Here is a 19,323-nt window from a genome sequence, read left to right as displayed (position 1 = left end):
TTGTCTTAGTCAATGAAGAGTTTATCACAAGGAAACCTTTAAAATCTTATTAAAAACAATCATTGACATTGACAAAAACGTTTTCTGAACATGGCAAAGCATCATCCAGATCTTATATTTTGCAGGAAACAGCCTGGCGTTGGTAAGCTTTAAGCAAGAAGTTCAGGGTTTGACATTAATTTTTAAAAGTTCTAGATCAGTTGGGCTATTTCAATATTTTCTTTTACCAGTCCAATCCTAACTTTCAGTGTACCGCAGTTCCTTACTATCTAAAATATATCTTTAATAGTAAAACAAAAGATTGCACCTTTTTTTCTCTCTGTTATTTTTTTCTAACTTTTCTTGCAAAAATTTGTTTATCCTATTTTTTTTTATCTTTTGTTTTGTTTATTCATTATGTTTCTCTTATTTATCTGTATTGTTTAAAGGAGTAAAATGTTTCAAAATAACAGACCCCAAAATGGAAAAAAAAAATGCCACATCATACCTGTCAAATTTGAAAAACATGAATAAATGCTATATGTACCGGCGGTATGCAGAATGTACCATTTCTTTTACCCCATTCAAACCGACGGGTCACCAAATTCACAGAATATGAAAATTTGTACAGTATTCTGAATTTCTCGCTAAATGCAGCCATTTTCATCTAATTGCCAAACATTGCCAAATATGCATTCCAGTGATGATTTTTATTAAGATGGATTTCATTTTGCTGCAGGTCTGCAATTTATACTGATATTGTCTCTTGTTATTGACTCTGATAGTCTATAAAATACCATCACCAGTCCCGTAAAATGAAGTATCGGTATTGCAGTTTGTTTGCATGAAAAAATGGCAACTCTCAATCTCGATGTAATTCAACATAATTGAATTTCTGAGGTTGGTAGATTGTTCTGGGGAAAGTCTGAGGCAAGTTAAGAGAAGATATGAGTAGTAAATTGCATGAATCAGTCCAAAACTAGTGTATGTTTTTGTGCACAACAAAAACATGATTTTTTAGCTCACCGAGACGAAGTCTGGGGAAGCTTATGCTATGGGTGCAAAACACAGTTTTATATGTAACGTTATAAGGACATTTTCAGATGAGGGGCAAGCAAAACTGACCCCTATAAAAATAAATTGTTAAAATATGTTACATATATATTTATATATCAATAGAAAGATAAAATCGTGAATTTTGTAAATATTTAAAAATAATGTACATGTAACGAATGCTGGAGAAAACGTACCCAGGAGAAAACGTACCCAGGAGAAAACGTACCCAATTTATAGGGTACGTTTTCTCCAGGAGAAAACGTACCCGGGTACGTTTTCTCCAAGAGAAAACGTACCCTATGAAAATAATAAATAATGGTTTTCATAGATATTCTTAAATGAAACAAAATAAAATATACAATGAATATTTGTATCATTTGTTGTTGGTTTTTTTTTTAAATGCATAATCACGTACTTAAATTATTAAGACAATAATTTGTAACATACACATACACGAACATGGCCTGAGCAGTTTAATTAGTCGACAAATAATACACCATAAACGAAACCGTTAAATAATAAGTGTTTATTGCAATCTCATTTGGAGAACTAAATGATGAGTATGTCAAGAAGTCGATATCGCGTTATTTTTATTATTTTTTTTAAAATTTATCTATAGAACAAAGTTGCTTAATAAAACCAAGTCTACTGAAGTCTTTTAAATATTTGTTTGATTCATATATATGGAAACTACTACGAAATGTAACATTGAACAGTCAATTTGCTTCCGACGCATATATATATAACATATATATGTCCAACCCCTTTAAAATTATAAAGTATTAAATTCATATATCTATAAAACTCTTACATTTCTGTATATTTATTATGAAAATAGTATTTAAAAGTATTAAAAACTATTAAGTAGTATAATTATGATTTTCATAGGGTACGTTTTCTCTTGGAGAAAACGTACCCGGGTACGTTTTCTCCAGGAGAAAACGTACCCTAGAGATAGGGTACGTTTTCTCCTGGGTACGTTTTCTCTTGGGTACGTTTTCTCCTGATACCCATGTAACCAGGGTTGGCGGGGAAATACCAGTGCTGGGAATTACCAGTGGTAAATACCGGTATTTCCCGTCCCGGTAAATACTACTGTTTTCCACTAAACTGGGAAATACTGGGAAATACAAATTTATAATCTTTATTTCTTTAGTTTGTTCAATGTAAAACTTATGTTTATGATAAAAGATATTAACAGTATAAGCATCAAAAACCAATTTATTATACTTCCCCATTTCACTGTCAGTTTATAAATCTTAAATTCACCAGGTCACCTATTCCAAAAGATTTCTATATATAGCTGCTAATATACAAATTTTGGTCCAGTTTTTTTAACTTCAAGTTTTGTGTTTTACAGATTTATAATTCAAAGCACAAAATAAACTGTTATAATTAGTGTAGGTGTTGCAAGTAAAAATTCAATAATCACACATGTTGTTTTAATAAATAATTAAACTTGACAGTTTTGTGCTCCTGTTTTGGGGAGATATATACTATGAGTGGGGCTAATTGGCTTCTTAGGTGTGTTGCATACTGAGGCAGTGACACAGTCACACTTTATTTTTCCCAATTTTCTTGCCCCATTTTCATATTCACCAAATAACCAAAAAAGGAACCTTTGATATCATGTTTATGATAACTGTGTAGATGCACCTATACCTGATTAAAGCCTTTAAAACAAATTACAATGGTATATGAATGAACCATGTTTTGAGTATTCATAAGAGATAACCAATGCATTACTGACCAGTCAAAACTTGTTAAAATCAAAGAACATTATAAAATGTCATTGCTGACAAGGTGTACTATTGTCTACATCCCTACAGATTTAATTAAGTACTGTAATATGTAGTTGTACTTTATTTCCCAGTATTTCCCGGGAAATACCAGTAATTCCTGGGAATTACCAGTATTTCCCACTGTCCTGGGAAATATGAGTATTTCCCGCTTTTTTGCCAACCCTGATGTAACTTAATGCTAGAATTTATTTGGCACTCAAAACATGCGGAAAATAGACAAAAGGATGCCTCAAAATGCAGTACACCCATGCATTTTAGGCTCCCCCTAAAAGCAGAATGCAACCAAATCAGCCATTTTTATTTCTGTACATTTTCAAGAACAAGTCCTTAGGCATCATTTCATAGTATTTTCAGGGTACATTCGCCAGCTTTTTAAAGAGCTATGTTACCCGCTAAAAAATTCACGAAATTCTGCATGTGTAAAATCGGGATGTTTTTGGAGTTACTGCCCTTTATTTTAGAGTCTCACAAAATTAATTTAAAAAAATTTTCTACATACTTTTTTCATGTATTCGAAAGATAATTCACTATATTATGCAACTGAGAGTTTTAAAATTTGATTTTCATGTATACCGCATAAAAATAGCAGGAAAATCCCTACCCATCATGCTTTTCCCCAGACAAAAACCCCCTGGATTTTATACGAAACTGTGTTTAGCTACCTATACCACCAGCATCGATGTCGGTGTCCGGACCTGGTTAAAGTTTTTGTTGCAGGTCCTGTATCTAAGTTATAATAAATTACTTGTCCTTTCTTCACCAAACTTGCATGAATGATGCATCTAGACCTACTTATGGAGTTGAAAGACTTGGATGCTGAATCTGGGACATGAATTTCAGATTCTGAATGAGGCCAAGGTTTTTGGAGCAGGTGCACTTTGAAAGCAATTTTTAAGTTACTACTGGTCCTAATTCACTAAACTTGCATGGATAGTGCATCTTATGATACTGATGCACCTGACAGACTTGAATGCTGAATCTGAGCCATTGGTTTCAGATGCTGGAGAAAGTTAAGGTGTTTAGAGCTGGTTAAAGCTTTTGGAGCAGGTGCCCTCTGATGATTATATTTTAGTAATACTGGTCCTAACTTCAGCAAACTTGAATTGAGGATGTGTCTTATAATACTGATGCACTTGAAAGGCTTGAATGCTGAATCTGAATATGAACCATAGGATTCGGATGCTGGATTAGGTTAAGTTTTTTACAGCAGGTCACATATTCAATAGATAATAGTACTATTTCAAACTCTCATAGTTTTTAAACTAAAATATAAATGAATCTTAGAGATAGCTTCAGATGCAGAGCCTGATCTCCATTATCAAGGATGCTAAAAAATATATCTTAGTTATTGTTGTTCCTAACTTCACCAAACTTGCATGGATGATGTGCCTTATGATACTGATGCACCTGGCAGGCTTGAATGCTGAATCTGAGCCAATGGTTTCGAATGCTGGATGAGGTTTAGTTTTTTGGAATAGGTCACATGTTTTATAGATTATAGCTTGCAAAGTTGATTAAATTATAATATAAATTAGTTGCATGAGAAGCTTCAGATGCAGAGCCTGAGCTCCATTATCAAGGATGCTAAAAAAATTTCCTACCTCACACAAACCTGCTTGATAGATATGTTTGTTGTTAAATGATACAACATGATTCCTAGCAGGCTATGATATAGTATTGTATAATATGACATTGTTTCAAATGATACAATATCATATCATATAGTATATTGTAATTTTTTATGATACAATAAGATATTGTGTCAATTTTTTTTTACATTTTCATATGATATTGAATCATGATATTGTTATGTGTAATATTGTATATTATCATATATGATATTATATCATTCAATGCAATATTCTATAATATAATTTTGGTTTATATAATATATTATTATATCTCATGAAATTGTATTATGTGATATTGTAATATATTATATTGATCACATGATATAATATTGTATATTATGGTTTTGTATTATATAATATTTTACTATATCACCTGATATTGTATCATATGATATGAAACAATGTTGCATCAATTGATACAATATCATACAATACAATGTCCTACTATATTATACAATATGTAAATATCAAATGTTACAATATTGTGATGTATTATGTGATATGATATTGTATCATATAATGCTTTATTGCATCATATATTATATATTATGATATTGTATATGTGATCAAATACAATAATTTAATGGATAATATGATAATTTATGTTGTATCATATGTTACAATATCATATTGAACATCATTTTTTACAGTATTTTATTGTATTATAGGATATGTATAATGTAAGTATCATAGATGATGCTTCATAAAGGTGGTGCCTCGTCTTGGTGAGTTTTGTAATATGTGATTACCTATGTTTCAATGGGTGGCACTGTAGCTCCCAGGTCCCATGCCTAATAAATCCACACAATAATATGATAATTTATGTTGTATCATATGTTACAATATCATATTGAACATTATTTTTTACAGTATTTTATTGTATTATATGATATGTATAATGTAAGTATCATAGATGATGCTTCATAAAGGTGGTGCCTTGTCTTGGTGAGTTTTGTAATCTGTGATTACCTATGTTTCAATGGGTGGCACTGTAGCTCCCAGGTCCCATGCCTAATAAATTTTGATGATGGAGAGAGGAAGAAAATGTTCAATCATAGCTTTATAATGCTGAATTTAGATGACGTTTTTTGGTAATTGGATAAAAATGTCCATAAAATGTATTTGATCTTCACTGCAATAAATATAGTAGACTCTTTTTATTTCAGTTTTGACTAAAACAAACTTTTAAAAAAAAATGCACGTTTAGTTGTTACTATGAATTAAAAATGAGTTGGGTTGAACTGTTGTTAGCCAAAAAATTAAATGTCTTTGTTGGAGTATCTGCACCAGAACATATAATATTTTTGGCTGAAATGTCTGGCTATCAACTTGTTAATGAATTTTTATTTTTATCTTTACAGCTATTGGAAGATTGTGTGAAAAATGTAAGTACATGTGTTATTTAATCTTAACTTATAGGTCTATGTAAGGTTAGATTGTGATGTGTATGAACATTTGTCTATTTCATATCCTTTATTGTTCTGCTAATGCCTTGTACAATTTACAAGGGTTAAACACAATAGAACTATAAGTTTACGGGTGATAAATCAGTCCATCAATCTGGCATCACTTGTAAAGAACATATTTTATCTTTCCATGGCTCAATCCATCTCTTACACATACCATTTGGTATACAATGACCTTGAACCAAATTTTTAGGTCTGTTCAAGGTCAGAACAAATCTGCGCGCAGTCAGTGTTGTGTTGAATCCTTGTCTAGACCATTTTTCTCCCCTTTAGCCATATCTGGTTTATTCCTAATGAGAATGCTTTTTGGCAAAAGATATGTACCTTGAACCAAGTTTCTGGGTTAAAGGTGAAGTTCATTTCAGATCTCTATGAATCTTTGTCTGTTCTGTATTTCTCTCCTGTTTGCCCTTTATAGTTCATACTCCACACTGCCCTTTGTAGTTCATACTCCACACTGGGTTCTTGTGGGTTAAAGATTGTACAGTGACCTTTAACAAAGTTTCTAGATCAAAAGTAAAGGTCAAAGCAGGTCTCTGAAATTATTGTCAGGTCCAAGTTTGCTCTTCTCTTGGCCCACTATGGCTAGGACTTTACCAAAAAAAAATGCCTGTATTCGAGAGTTGTGCAGTAACCTCTAATTAAGTTTCAAGGTTAAAAGTCAAGGTTGTAGCAGATCTCTGTAAAGTCCTTGTCCACAGGATATTTGCTTTTCCTGTGGCCCTATCTGCCTTATACTTCACCCATAGAATGATTATTGGATAGAGTACCGGTATGTGCAGTGACCTTAAACTAAATTTTGAAGTATAATTAGGAAGTAAGGTCAAAGCAAAATTATTGGAAATGCATTTCATTCTATTAATATCCTTTATGAAAGTGGGCCCTTTAACTTCTTTAAGATGGTCACCATCTTAAATATGATTTTTATCTGTATAGATAAATCATTTCTATATGCAATCATCATGGATACAAAAAATATAAATCAGTGACTCATTTTGGATCAAAAATGTTTTAAACAATTAAAGTGTTTATTAAAGTTTTTTTTATCTCAATTAAACAATCTCCTCTTTCCAGGTGATGGTAAATGTGTGATCTGCGATTCCTATGTCAGACCTTGCACGTTAGTACGTATCTGTGACGAGTGTAATTATGGCTCTTACCAGGGTCGTTGTGTCATCTGTGGGGGACCAGGGGTCTCAGATGCATACTACTGCAAGGAGTGCACCATCATGGAGAAAGATGTAAGAATAATGAACATTTACAAGTTGTAAAATATATGTATTTTTATTATTGTTTTAACTTTATTAAAAAAAAGTGTTAATTCCTGTTCTAACACATAAAATGGCATAGCAACAACTGAGCTTAAATTTTCAAAATTCATTTTTCCCTTTTTATGGGGAACACGCTTATGTAAGGTATTTGTAATCAGGTAATGGTCAACAAAATTTGAATGTCATTTGTCTAACGGGTAGTTTTAAGTGAGCTACAGGGTGTTATGTAAACAAGGCTTGTGCTTTGTAAATAATGAAAATGAATTTATGATAATTTATGTCAAATGTACATAGAAAGAGAACATAAAATACAAAGTCTTAAATAATTATAGATATTTAATATGTGAATTAATTTTATAATGAAACAGGACTTGTTAATCTTATTTGATTTTTTATTTCATTTTTCAGAGAGATGGGTGTCCCAAGATTGTAAATCTAGGAAGTGCAAAGACAGATTTGTTTTATGAAAGAAAGAAATATGGATTTAAGAAGAGATGAGAATGGTGGATGAAGTGTCTGAATTTTGTGAATTAATGCAAAACTTTGGGCAGACTATGTGCAAGGCAACTTCTGAAAGAACTATAGACACACCATGGTCAATTTACAGTGAAAATTGGAAATTGCCAAAAATTCTTTGGAAATTGCCTAAAATTCTTTAATGTATACCCAGTGTCGTCATTACAATTTGTCATGGTATCATTTCATCATGCATCTAGTTTTTATGTCAATAATAAATCTACAGTATTTTAAATACGAGTTATACTATTTGCATAGTAGAAAACATCAATACAATTGCTTCAGCACAAAGAGAGGTTGATATTATATATCTGCCAAGTTGTATACCATACACATGTAGTACATGTGTTCATTACGATATCAGTATATGATATACGTGTATACTGGTATATATGAAACATGTAATAAAAACTAAAGTGTAAGCACCTATTGATCATTTATTATTTTGAAAAGCAAAACTAGTATAAACTTCAAAAACTTTCCTTCATTAATGCATGTTATAATAGAGAACTCTAGGAACTCTTTGTAAACTCAGCCTCTGCCCTCTTCTGTTTTTAAAGGGGCATGGTCACGATTTTGGTCAAATTTTATTTTTCTGTTTTTATTATTTACAATGCTTTATGAATGCATTTCTATTGATCAAATGAAATTTGGGTGCCCGTCGATGAGTTTTAAGCAAGACACAGACCCACAATTCTTCGTCATGTAAACAAGGCTCGTGCCCTGTTTTTGTTTACATAGGTTCAATTTACCAGTAAAAAATCTTTTTCAAGATGATTTGTCTATATTCTTATTCTTTTTAAGCATAAATAAACAGTTCCTAACCACAAACACATTCATTTTAGGTCTAAAACTGGAATTTTCACTTCAACATTCAAAATGTAAACAAAAGCTTTGTTTACATACAGAGGAATTGTAATCTCTGAAACTCGCTTATAACTCAATAAATGACACTCAAATTTTGGTTGCAAATTAAAAATGCCTAACTGAAGCATTATAAATATTAAAATCGAAAAAATAATTTTTGATCAAAATCGTGACCATGCCCCTTTAAAAGCCATATAAGAATATGTCAGGACGTCGTGGAATAATTAACACAATCATTACCAGTATATATTTTCGATTTTTTTTTAATGTCAACATAAAACAAAACCACAAAACAGTAATATAATTGTAAAATATGGTTAATGGCATGGCAATAATAAATCAATTAAATAAATATGTATTACTTCATTAAATGTATTCACATTTTAAAGCTCTTGAAATAAAATATAGATTTTACTGTACTGGTAATTATGACACTGTAAATTCCATTTGCTACAACTTAGTTTTATGATTTACCTGTGCTAACCTAAGAAATATTTGCAACAAGGTTTTCAAAAATTTCTCAAAATTCTCTGGTAAATAAAAGTTGGTTCACAGTACTTCCTAATTTTGATAAATGCATTTGCATGTTATTCGTTAACAATAAAAACATAAGACCTTAATTGCCACAACACAATTCTGAAAAATACATGAGTGTTGATTTGAATTACTCCAAAAAAATAGTTTAAGAACTATTGAATCAGCTATGAACAACATTTACAAACTACAACGTTTCCTTCTAAGCATAATTATCTTGCTTTTTATTCACATATAAATTAAACAGGACACGCATTTCTATTAACCGGTCAATGTAACTTTGGCAAAAATGATGAATATTTCAATAACCCAATTTATCCTGTACTTATCAAAAAACATTCAGTTATTTAAAATACACAATAACTTGCTTCATATACATGTGTACTAGTAGTTCATATAAATTGACTAAAAAATGCAATTATATTGTTTCAACATAAATGTAAAATAATATCAAAAATTAAATTGTAAGTACCCCAGAAATGACTGAAATACTGTCGTATGCTTTTGTGGACTAGATTTCATAGTTTCTGAACCTCTTCAAGATATCTGATGGCGGATCTCTTTCCCATTGAAATTTCTTATCTACAAGAAACAAATTTAAACTATTTAATTAGATAATGACAATATATCAAAACTATTACCTTTTTAGCAAGTTTTAAGACCATGGCTGAATCCATGACATTGAAATTGGTTGCCAGTATCTGCTCTGAATACTGTAATTGTCATTGTAAATGTTTACCATGCATTAAATTTAGATGACATCAAGATGCATTTGCTTACCGGTAATCTGCAGGATTAAGATTGGACTCCACTTCACCAAATCTTAATCTTAAATATGTCATCTAACCTACACTGATATACTGGTACATGCCAGGTAGTGTAATTTGGAATAAAACTCAATATGTTTTCAGAAAGCTATTGGTGTATCTTTGAAAAATTGTTAATAATTTATTTGTATTTATTATCACGAAAGTGCACATTTTGGCTAACAAGAGTGCATTGCATATGTTTCAATTAAAATCCAATGTTTGAAAAATGAAATCAAGTTAATCTAAATGACTGGATATACATTTCAAAGTGATTGTTGGTGTACAACTTCCACAAATTATTGAAAAACTAGTATCTTCCCAAGTCAAGGATCTCTGAACTGCTTCAATTGCAAAGAAGAGCAGAGCAGATAAAAAAAAAACCTTGACTTGGGAAGATGCCATCTGATGGTTAACTGTTATTCTTTCAGATTTTGACTGATAAGCTTCTGTCATTTGTAAACTTACTGTCATATACAGCAGCATGCAAAATAGGCTCGGGTGCTCTGAATGGAGACGAGTCTGTCTGGTCAGAACAAGATGGTTTCTCTGTGTTTGTCAGGTGCTCCTGTGACTGAATTGTGGGCTGAGGTTTGACTGATGCCCAGTGCAATGTCTACAAAATGAAGAGCTCCAACTTTTTATATTGATCATGAGGACAAGTTTCTGAAACAATAATAAGGCATATTTTCTGTTAATTTACACCTACTGATATAAGCATTGCCTTTCACCTGGAGTAATCGTTTTGTTTTCTCAGGTTTTGTCCCCTCTTTGTGATCCCAAAGGGTAGCGTTTTGAACAAACTTAAAATCATTAATCTATCATGCTTTGATGAACATGAAGATTGTAGGTCTTACTGTCTTTGTAGATTCTCGAAGAGCCTGCCACTTTTCAAAAGGAACTTCAATTCCTGAGTTTTTCCATGCATCATATGCCTTTCTTTTCTCTGGATCAGTCAAAATGTCTTTAGCTTTAGATAGTCTAGCAAACCTTTGAGCTGTAAAATAACCACAGGTTTACATTTAGATACAGAGGATTTTCTCAATCTTGTAAGCCACAGTTCTTTAAATAACAAGAGTCCCATGGGCCACATCACTCACCTGAGCAACACTAGCTATAAGAAAGTCAGCTTTATGAGGTCATATAAAAAATATCTGGAAATTTATCTGTACAAAAAGATATCTCATAAGATTTGGGAACACTGTGGCCCCCACCCTAGCCCCAGGCGTCATGTTTTGAACAAACTTAAATCAACACTAAATGGGGATGCTTCCAAACAAGTTAATTACAGCATTGAACTAAAACCTTGAATCTACATTACCTGGCCGAATGGTTTTTGAGAAGAAGATTTTGAAAGATTTTTTCTCTAAATATCCCTATGTAAAAATTCAACCCCACCCCAATTCATGTACCAGAATATCTATGTCTTAATTGCATTGTATCAACAACACTAACCTGCATGAGGATCATCTGGATTTTTGTCAGGATGATGATCTAAAACTCTAGATTTGTATTCTGTCTGAATTTGTTCAATCTAGTTGGAGAAAATAAAATGAATTAAAATTTAGCTAAATAAGTTCATATAACTAAGGAAATATATGTTACTGTATACAGAGCTTGAGAGCTACTTTCCCCAGTGTAATTTTCACCCTCCTACATTATTTTGTAAAAGTTTCGCCCCCTTTTGAATTCGCCCAGACACAGTTGTGTTTAAAGAGACAATTTAAGACATCAGAATTCGCCCAGTCTTAAATTTGTCTGCTGATGACAAGGGCTAAAGGGGTGAAAATAAAATTGGGGGCAAATATTTCCCCGTATACAGTAATTGTAGTGAAGTTCAATCATAATGCCCAACAGCTGTAAAAACAGACTAATATACGTGTATCAACCCTTTTTATTTTGAAATAGATATGCATTAATATATCTGATATAATATGTAATATATCAAGTTGTCATACACATTTGCAAGGGTATACATTTATTCACGTACAGGGATGCATTCATGTATGTGTAGTTATATATTTCTTCTTCTAATTCTTCTACTGAAGTGAAGGGCCACTGCTGTGGCATTTTCTTAATCCAGATACAATCATATGTAAACAAATCATAGAATTATACATCTATTGATCATATATGTATTTTGAAGACAGGACAGTGGGTGGAAAAAACAGAATTTTATATACAGGAATAGAATTTTTATTTTGTTGGCCAGACCAGCGACCACATAGGGCACCAAGGGACAATGATTCACAATGCCTATTGCAGCATATGGTTATCCATAAATGAGCAAAGCATATTTTTAATTTGATCACCCCTTATCCAGTATATCGTATTTGCGTATTTGATCATCTCATAATTCTAAAAGATTTAGAATGATCCCTTACTCCTTACATGAATACGGTTTCAAGAAAGCTGAAAATTTTTAATGCATATAAGTCAAATCCTTACCGTAGAATGTTCGCTACAACCAAGAGTGTTGTAAAAGTCGTCCTCTTCATTTCTCTCGTAATCAAACACATCATCCATCTCTACTTTCTTTTTTGATATGGAGAAATCATTATTTCAATAATCATCCTGATTATAAAAAGACGCTGAGGTTAGACATAGCAATTAAAAGAAATATTTCCTTTCATAATTTTATTAAAAATTATAAGTATATTTATTACCGGTAATCTTTTTGAAAATCAATCGGTCATTTATCAATATCATAGTTTGTGTTTATCTTCAATTCAATGATTGATCCCATTGCGCAGCTTTTCTATGCGCGAAAAGAGACTTTACAATGGCGGAAGATGTAAAAGATGATGTGACTGAAATTCCCACAAAGAGACAGAAACTTGACAAAGATGATGATGATTATGGTATCAAACAAGAATGTACTTCAAGCAACAACTCTGCCACAGACAAACTGGTATTGAGTGAAGATGTGCCATCGACATCAAGCGGTACTCTGTCATTAAATTCATTATGCTCTCCCTTGTCACGTTGTTCAAATTGAAAATGAAAGTAGAATGTAAACAAAATATTATTTTCTTTGATTTGTTTCAGACAATGGACCTCATGCTGAAAATAAGTTGTCCCTGGGTCCTCAACAGGTAAAATTTTATATTTACCAACTATTTTAATATCTCTTATTTTATATTGTGTGAAATCGCATGGTACTGTTGTAGTACTACATTGAATACTTTTATTCTCTATTTACATGCAGTTGCCTGATCCAGGTGATAACATGGATGATGACTCAGATAGTGACATGAGTGATATATCAGGCCTAAGTGAAACAGTTTGGAAAACAACACCAGGTAAAAGGAAGTGATAATAATAATTAAAAACATGAACTTTCACTTTTGCTTATAGGTATATTTTTCTGACACAAATACCAAATTTGTTTTATTTGAAATTTTCCAGATATAGCTCAAAGTACTGGTCTTTAAGAAAAGTGGAGATCTGTAATGTCATATGGTGCCATTACTTTATTCTTTTAGAACACTAATGTTAGTGCTTGACTTCTAAAATCTTAGTGATATGTAAATGGTGTGACCATTATGCTTTAATATGTTAGTAAGGTACATGTACAAAAATTTTTGTTTTAAAGTTACATGGTTTAAAGTATTTTTGGAAAGGAAAGTATTTTTCATACATATATATATAGAGTACTTAGAATTTCCTGCATCACCATGAAAAACTTTACTATGTATATTAATGCAACTTTTGCAGGTAAATTTTGGTATGCTAATTATATGATTTATTTATGAAAATTGCAAATTTAAACAGTTTTGTATCCTTTACCATTGTTCTTGATTGCTACATCAAAATTAAATTGCATGTCAACATCTATTTCCTAGTTCTTTTGTAATCTTGAACCTTTTGATTCAATGTATCCATATTTTCTGACCATAATCTGCAAGTCAGAAGAAAACATGGTGTTGTGAAAGTCTTTTTTTTTTTTATTCATGAAAAAAATGGTATAGATTACATGCAAATAAGTGGATTTTATTTTAGATGGTAGAAGATAAAAAGTGTGTGTTATTACTTGTTTTACAGGTGCAATGGCATGGGTGCATCGTCAAATGATGCTTGGTCAAAATCCAAGAGATATTTTGAGAGATCTAATCTCAAAAGATGCAGATATTGATGATTTGGATGACTATGCAATATGGGAAATTATAATACGCCTCCTGTCTGAGCCACCAAAGCGAGACCGTTTGGAAGAATACCACACACTGGATCACGCTATTAATCTCATCAAATCCTGTAAAAAGATTGTTGTCCTTACTGGAGCAGGGGTAGGACTTTCTTCTCAGAATGGTTGTAAAAATGTTGGAGTTAAGACAACATATTAAGATAAAATATTAATGTTTCATATAACTACATGTATCACATAATTATTTTCACAATTCAGGTGTCAGTTTCCTGCGGAATTCCAGATTTTAGGTCAAGAGATGGTATCTACGCCAGGTTAGCTGTGGATTTTCCAAATCTGCCTGACCCACAGGCCATGTTTGATATCAATTTCTTTAGTAAGGATCAGAGACCATTCTTTAAATTTGCAAAGGTTTGTGTCTCTGTATGCATTTAATCCCTTAGACATTGAATTTTTTTGCATTCAGTGTCTTACTTTTTGACTTTTACAATTTTTTTTAAGGAAATATACCCAGGTCAGTTTGAGCCATCAAGGTCTCACAAATTTATTAGATTGCTGGAAACCCATGAAAAGCTACTCAGAAACTACACACAGAATATAGATACTCTGGAACAAGTTGCTGGAATAGAAAGGGTGATACAATGCCATGGTAAGATTAAATTTAAATTGAAAAATGAAAAAGGTGAAACGCTAATCAATAGACAAGACTTTGTTACAATAATTTAATATTTCATATGAACGCATCAAGTAATTTTACACAAGTGGATAAAGGGATTTTTATACCCCCGCAAACAAAGTTTAGGGGGGTATACTGGTTTCACCCTGTCCGTTTGCACATATATTGATTACCATCTGAAGATATGCACCTGCATTTTTTTTTTAAGATCAGACAAGATTTAATGATTTTATGACAGTTTTCATTTTCCTTAATCTATATATTGTACACTGATGTTGAAAAGTAAGGGAGGTAGTCCTTACAGATTTTATTAATTAATTACATGTAATAGCATTAAAACACTCTAATATATATTTATATAAATATATCCAGATGGAGGTTTTTTGTCTTTATGTCTTAACTAAATTTATTTTTTATAAGTATTCTATCAACTGACAAATGCAAAATTTTTGTTTGTCAATGATAAATTCTTAGGAGCTAATAAGAACATCAAAGACAAGTGTGACTAAATTCATTTGTCCCAAGGGGGCCATTATCTGAGCCATGGTTTAGATGGAGCATGTGTTTAGAGAAAATTGATAATCTGTAAAATGGGCGGTGGTTTTGGGGCTATTTTAAAACTGTTTCGTGTAAACCAAAAGTTTCTATCATTATAAGGAAATAAATAATATCATTATTAATAAAGAAGTTAACTATTTTTAGAAGTTGTTTAAACTATTAGTCAAGTAAATTAATTGATGAAGTGACCCTTATATAGGCCATTAATTTAGATGAAATTCAAAATTGCTGATATGATTGTAGTGTTTTGGCAATTTTAAAATTGTTTGTAATATTAAATTTTCTTTTTTACATATCTTTACATAGTATGGTAATTATGGTAATGTTTTGGGAGTTTAATAAATTTAACAAGCTTATCAAAGAAAATCATAGTCCTATGGGATCAATTTTCTGATATGGAGTTCCATTGTACCATAGGAGAAAGTAAGAAAAATTTGAAACAACTAATTGCATCTGTCAAGACTCTTATTAGAAAGATAGTCCAAGTTTTATCAACAGAAGAGCATTGCTTTGCTACTAGTATTTCCATTTACTGCAAAGGAGGGGTTATTGTCATTTTGTTGGTCTTTCTTTAAAACAATTAAATAAAAAAATGTCATCAAATACATAAATTTGTAAATGTATTACTTTTATACATATGTATTTACAGTGAAATTACGACAATTTTGATTTTAATTTTTCTTTGTTAACTAAGTTTTTGTTTACAATTCTAGAATTTTTTTTCATTTGTATGTGTTCCAAACCTTTATTATGGTATTCAGTTCAATTATTTGTCCCATTTGAAATTAGCCTTGCGGGGGTATAAGTCCCATTAGGACAGTTCTAGTTTATTTTGGTTTTAATTTTTTATTGTAATGATTTTGATTAATTTTATGTATTTTAGGTTCATTTGCAACAGCAACCTGTATGGCCTGTAAGCACAAAGTTACAGCTGATGCAGTTAGGGAGGATATATTCAACCAGGTGCTCAGGGTTATACAAAGCAAAATCAAGTAGAACGAAATTTATTTTCCGAACATCTTATGAATAAGATTTTCTATTGAAATACCAGCACTGGTAATCATGGAGTTGTTCATTGAAATCAGCACACTTAATTTACTTAATGTAATATATATCCCACTCAAGAAATTTAGCTTGATGACTCGCAAAAATATCTTAATGAGTCTTAATCTTAAAAATTTGAAGCATTTTACATGAAAGTCACAGTTGAATAGAGAAAGAAGTTATGTACTTCCAATAATACTCTTAATCGTCTTAACACAGCATATAAATATATATTGTATTTATCTGCTTTAACAGGTAATCCCTAAGTGTACAGTCTGTCCTGAGGGAACAGAAATGGCCATCATGAAGCCAGACATTGTGTTTTTTGGAGAAAGTCTACCAGAAGAGTTTCATCAGCAGATGGCTGAAGATAAACAAGATTGTGACCTTTTGATTGTGATTGGCTCGTCCCTTAAAGTTCGACCTGTGGCTCTTATTCCCAGTAAGAAAATTAGTTTAAATAATAGTTTAATAATTCTTAAAATTATTGAGAAGTAAAAATTTTTTTTTTATTCAATCTTTAAATTTTTTTACTACATAATGACAAAATACATTTAAATTATATGTAAATACTAAATCAAAGTACTGAAGTACTGAAAGCCGGGCTCTTTTGGTGTGTCTTTATGCATATTGTGTTGTAAAGACTGAAAATTTCTCTCTCTCTCTCTCTCTCTCTCTCTCTCTCTCTCTCTCTCTCTCTCTCTCATGCTTTTAATGTCGGCAAAGCATCAGAGAGCGACCAAATTTTGTAAGCGGCTATAAACAAAAAATATGTCTGTCTAGTAGAAGTTAAACAGTTTAACAGTTGCTGCCTTGAATTTTGCAACAAGCATTATATATTCAATCCCCGTTTCTTCATCGCGCAGCAAAGTAGATCATGGAAATTCATGCGCATTGTATGTGTCTAAAATGCATAGTAATGTTTTAAAAACACGTTATTAATAAGAAAACTAAAAAAGATAGATAATTCATTCGAAAAAAAAGAAACAAAATGCCAACGTGGCTCTTTGTGTAATTATTTGGTATAGCGGAAGCTTTACCTTGACGCTGTTTGGTTTTTTGTTTATTTGTGCTATTTATAGTAACATTGGCGATTTGCCTGCCTATAGCCAGGACTCTGCTTTCAGCAGAGCCCGGCTAAAAAAAGAAAAGACTTCTAAAAATGAAGAGAAACCTTTACCATTAAACTTTCATTTTTCATTTAGACTCGCTACCTCAGAATGTTCCACAGATCCTCATTAACAGAGAACCATTACAACATTTAAATTTTGACATTGAACTGTTGGGTGACTGTGATGTCATCATCAGTGAACTTTGCAAGCGTCTGAAAGATGGATTTCAGGTTCTGGCAGATTCTTCCCCAGCTATGCATGAGATCTCGAGAGATCAATTACGCACACCTTCCCCTGTTCCCTTCCCTCAGAAAAATCCGCTGGAATCTTCTGAAGAGGATAAAGTTGACAGCCAGGAAGTTCCAGTTGTAAGGGCAGGCCATTTGTCAAGTGTGAATGACACTGAGGGGCAATTAGAGACTGAGAAATCAAGTCCATCAGAAGGTGACAAGAACAAGCAAGATGATGCAGGGAAAATTACAAACAGTGAAAATATTGAAAATCTAGCATGTACAGATGGTTTGAATAGCAATTCTGCAGCATCTCAGTGCCTTGAATCAAATGCTGTCCAACCTCCATTGGAAAATCCATTGGATGAAGCTATGCCATGTGATTCTACAACCGAAGAACTTAGGTCCATGTGGCAGCCAGAGAGAGTTAGTCTTGCCAAGTACTTAGAAGGTAACAAACTTGTTATTAGGTCTTTCCACCTTTCTGGATAGATTTTTCTCTGTTTTAATCTATTACTAGTAGATCCCTTCCATAACATGTCTTTTTTTGTTTCAAAACTTACAAAAAATATTTGTTAAACACATCAAGATGTACCTAAAAAAAAATTATCTATCCATTTGACTCTGCATTGGTCTAGAGTTATTGTTCTTTTCATATGCAGTTCTTATAGCTAAGAAAAAAAGACTTTAAACTTTCACTTATCTCTTTGTCTCACTCAAGTATCTTTCCTACCCTCTAAAATATAGGCATTCAATAATCTCAAAGGGCTTAAATAATTGCTCAAGAATTTGAGCAACATACTAATATTCTTAACATAACCCTAATTATTTGGAATGAAAAATTATTAGATTTCAAAAAGAATTTTTCTCTTTGCATAGAACAATAGTTCGTGTATTTGTAAATAAAGACATTTCTTTACATTCTTTGGTGTGTAGAATTTGGTAAATTAGTCAGCTACTGGCATTAGTGATATTAAAAATTTTTGCCATTTTAAGACATCTTTTTAACTTATTTTACAGATGGGCAGTACGTACATCTACCTCCAAACAGATATGCATTCCCAGGGGCAGAAATTTACACAGAAGGAGAGAGTGAGGAGGAGGAGGAACATTTCAGAAACAGCATTAGCATGTCAAGCAGCTCGAGCTGTTCTTCACTCAACAGTCACGGCAATGTGGAACAATCTGACGAAGAAAACAAGAGTCTCGGGAAACAAGAGTCCAATGAGGAGCCAATGAATGCGTCAGGAAAAGACAGTGATGATATGTCAAGTGATGTCCGAATCTCTAGCACAGACTGTGGCAATTCCAAGCATCAGGATTCTCGGACATCACCCACAGTGGGGTTGAATGCAAGTTCTTGTCACTTGGACGCTGAAGAAACGGTTGTAAGCCAGTCTTGTGTCGGACAAACAAGCAAAGATGTGAAATTAGATATACCAAGTGCACAGCAGCCCAAGGATGAAGATGTAGCTCTACCTGACTCCTCTAATAGCAGCATGTAAATTGTTATATGACGCTATTATACATGTACAAGCATATTCCTGTTATTTTGAGATCAGATTTACCTATCTAGTTATGTATGTTTTAGTACTGAAATTAAAAGTAGTTAGTAAATTTGTTAATGAAGA

General features: G+C 32.1%; 3 protein-coding genes across 3 annotated transcripts; 2 read left to right on the top strand and 1 right to left on the bottom strand.

Annotated features, from left to right (window-relative positions):
- The first annotated feature begins 10 nt into the window (after positions 1-10).
- Positions 11-7,956, top strand: LOC128164643 (PHD finger-like domain-containing protein 5A). Its single transcript, XM_052828593.1, has 4 exons — positions 11-142; positions 5,830-5,853; positions 7,009-7,175; positions 7,614-7,956. The coding sequence occupies exons 1-4, from the start codon at positions 91-93 to the stop codon at positions 7,701-7,703; spliced, it is 333 nt and encodes a 110-aa protein (XP_052684553.1). The 5' UTR covers positions 11-90; the 3' UTR covers positions 7,704-7,956.
- An 890-nt stretch (positions 7,957-8,846) lies between these two features.
- On the bottom strand, positions 8,847-12,535 carry LOC128167325 (dnaJ homolog subfamily C member 12-like). Its single transcript, XM_052832986.1, has 5 exons — positions 12,377-12,535; positions 11,384-11,462; positions 10,786-10,925; positions 10,397-10,544; positions 8,847-9,704 (listed from the first exon to the last, which is right to left on the bottom strand). Exons 1-5 carry the CDS (start codon positions 12,452-12,454, stop codon positions 9,634-9,636), a joined length of 516 nt encoding a protein of 171 aa, XP_052688946.1. The 5' UTR covers positions 12,455-12,535; the 3' UTR covers positions 8,847-9,633.
- Positions 12,536-12,672: 137 nt separating this feature from the next.
- LOC128167321 (NAD-dependent protein deacetylase sirtuin-1-like) lies at positions 12,673-19,213 on the top strand. The gene is made up of 10 exons (XM_052832978.1): positions 12,673-12,873; positions 12,977-13,023; positions 13,137-13,230; positions 13,973-14,214; positions 14,331-14,483; positions 14,574-14,721; positions 16,190-16,269; positions 16,606-16,792; positions 17,556-18,143; positions 18,713-19,213. Exons 1-10 carry the CDS (start codon positions 12,711-12,713, stop codon positions 19,195-19,197), a joined length of 2,187 nt encoding a protein of 728 aa, XP_052688938.1. The 5' UTR covers positions 12,673-12,710; the 3' UTR covers positions 19,198-19,213.
- The last annotated feature ends 110 nt before the right edge of the window (positions 19,214-19,323 follow it).

Source organism: Crassostrea angulata, chromosome 10, assembly GCF_025612915.1.
Source record: "Crassostrea angulata isolate pt1a10 chromosome 10, ASM2561291v2, whole genome shotgun sequence".
In the NCBI taxonomy this organism is placed as follows: Eukaryota; Metazoa; Mollusca; class Bivalvia; order Ostreida; family Ostreidae; genus Magallana; species Magallana angulata.
Note: the sequence above shows the minus strand (reverse complement) of the source record. Positions and strands in the feature narration are given on the sequence as shown.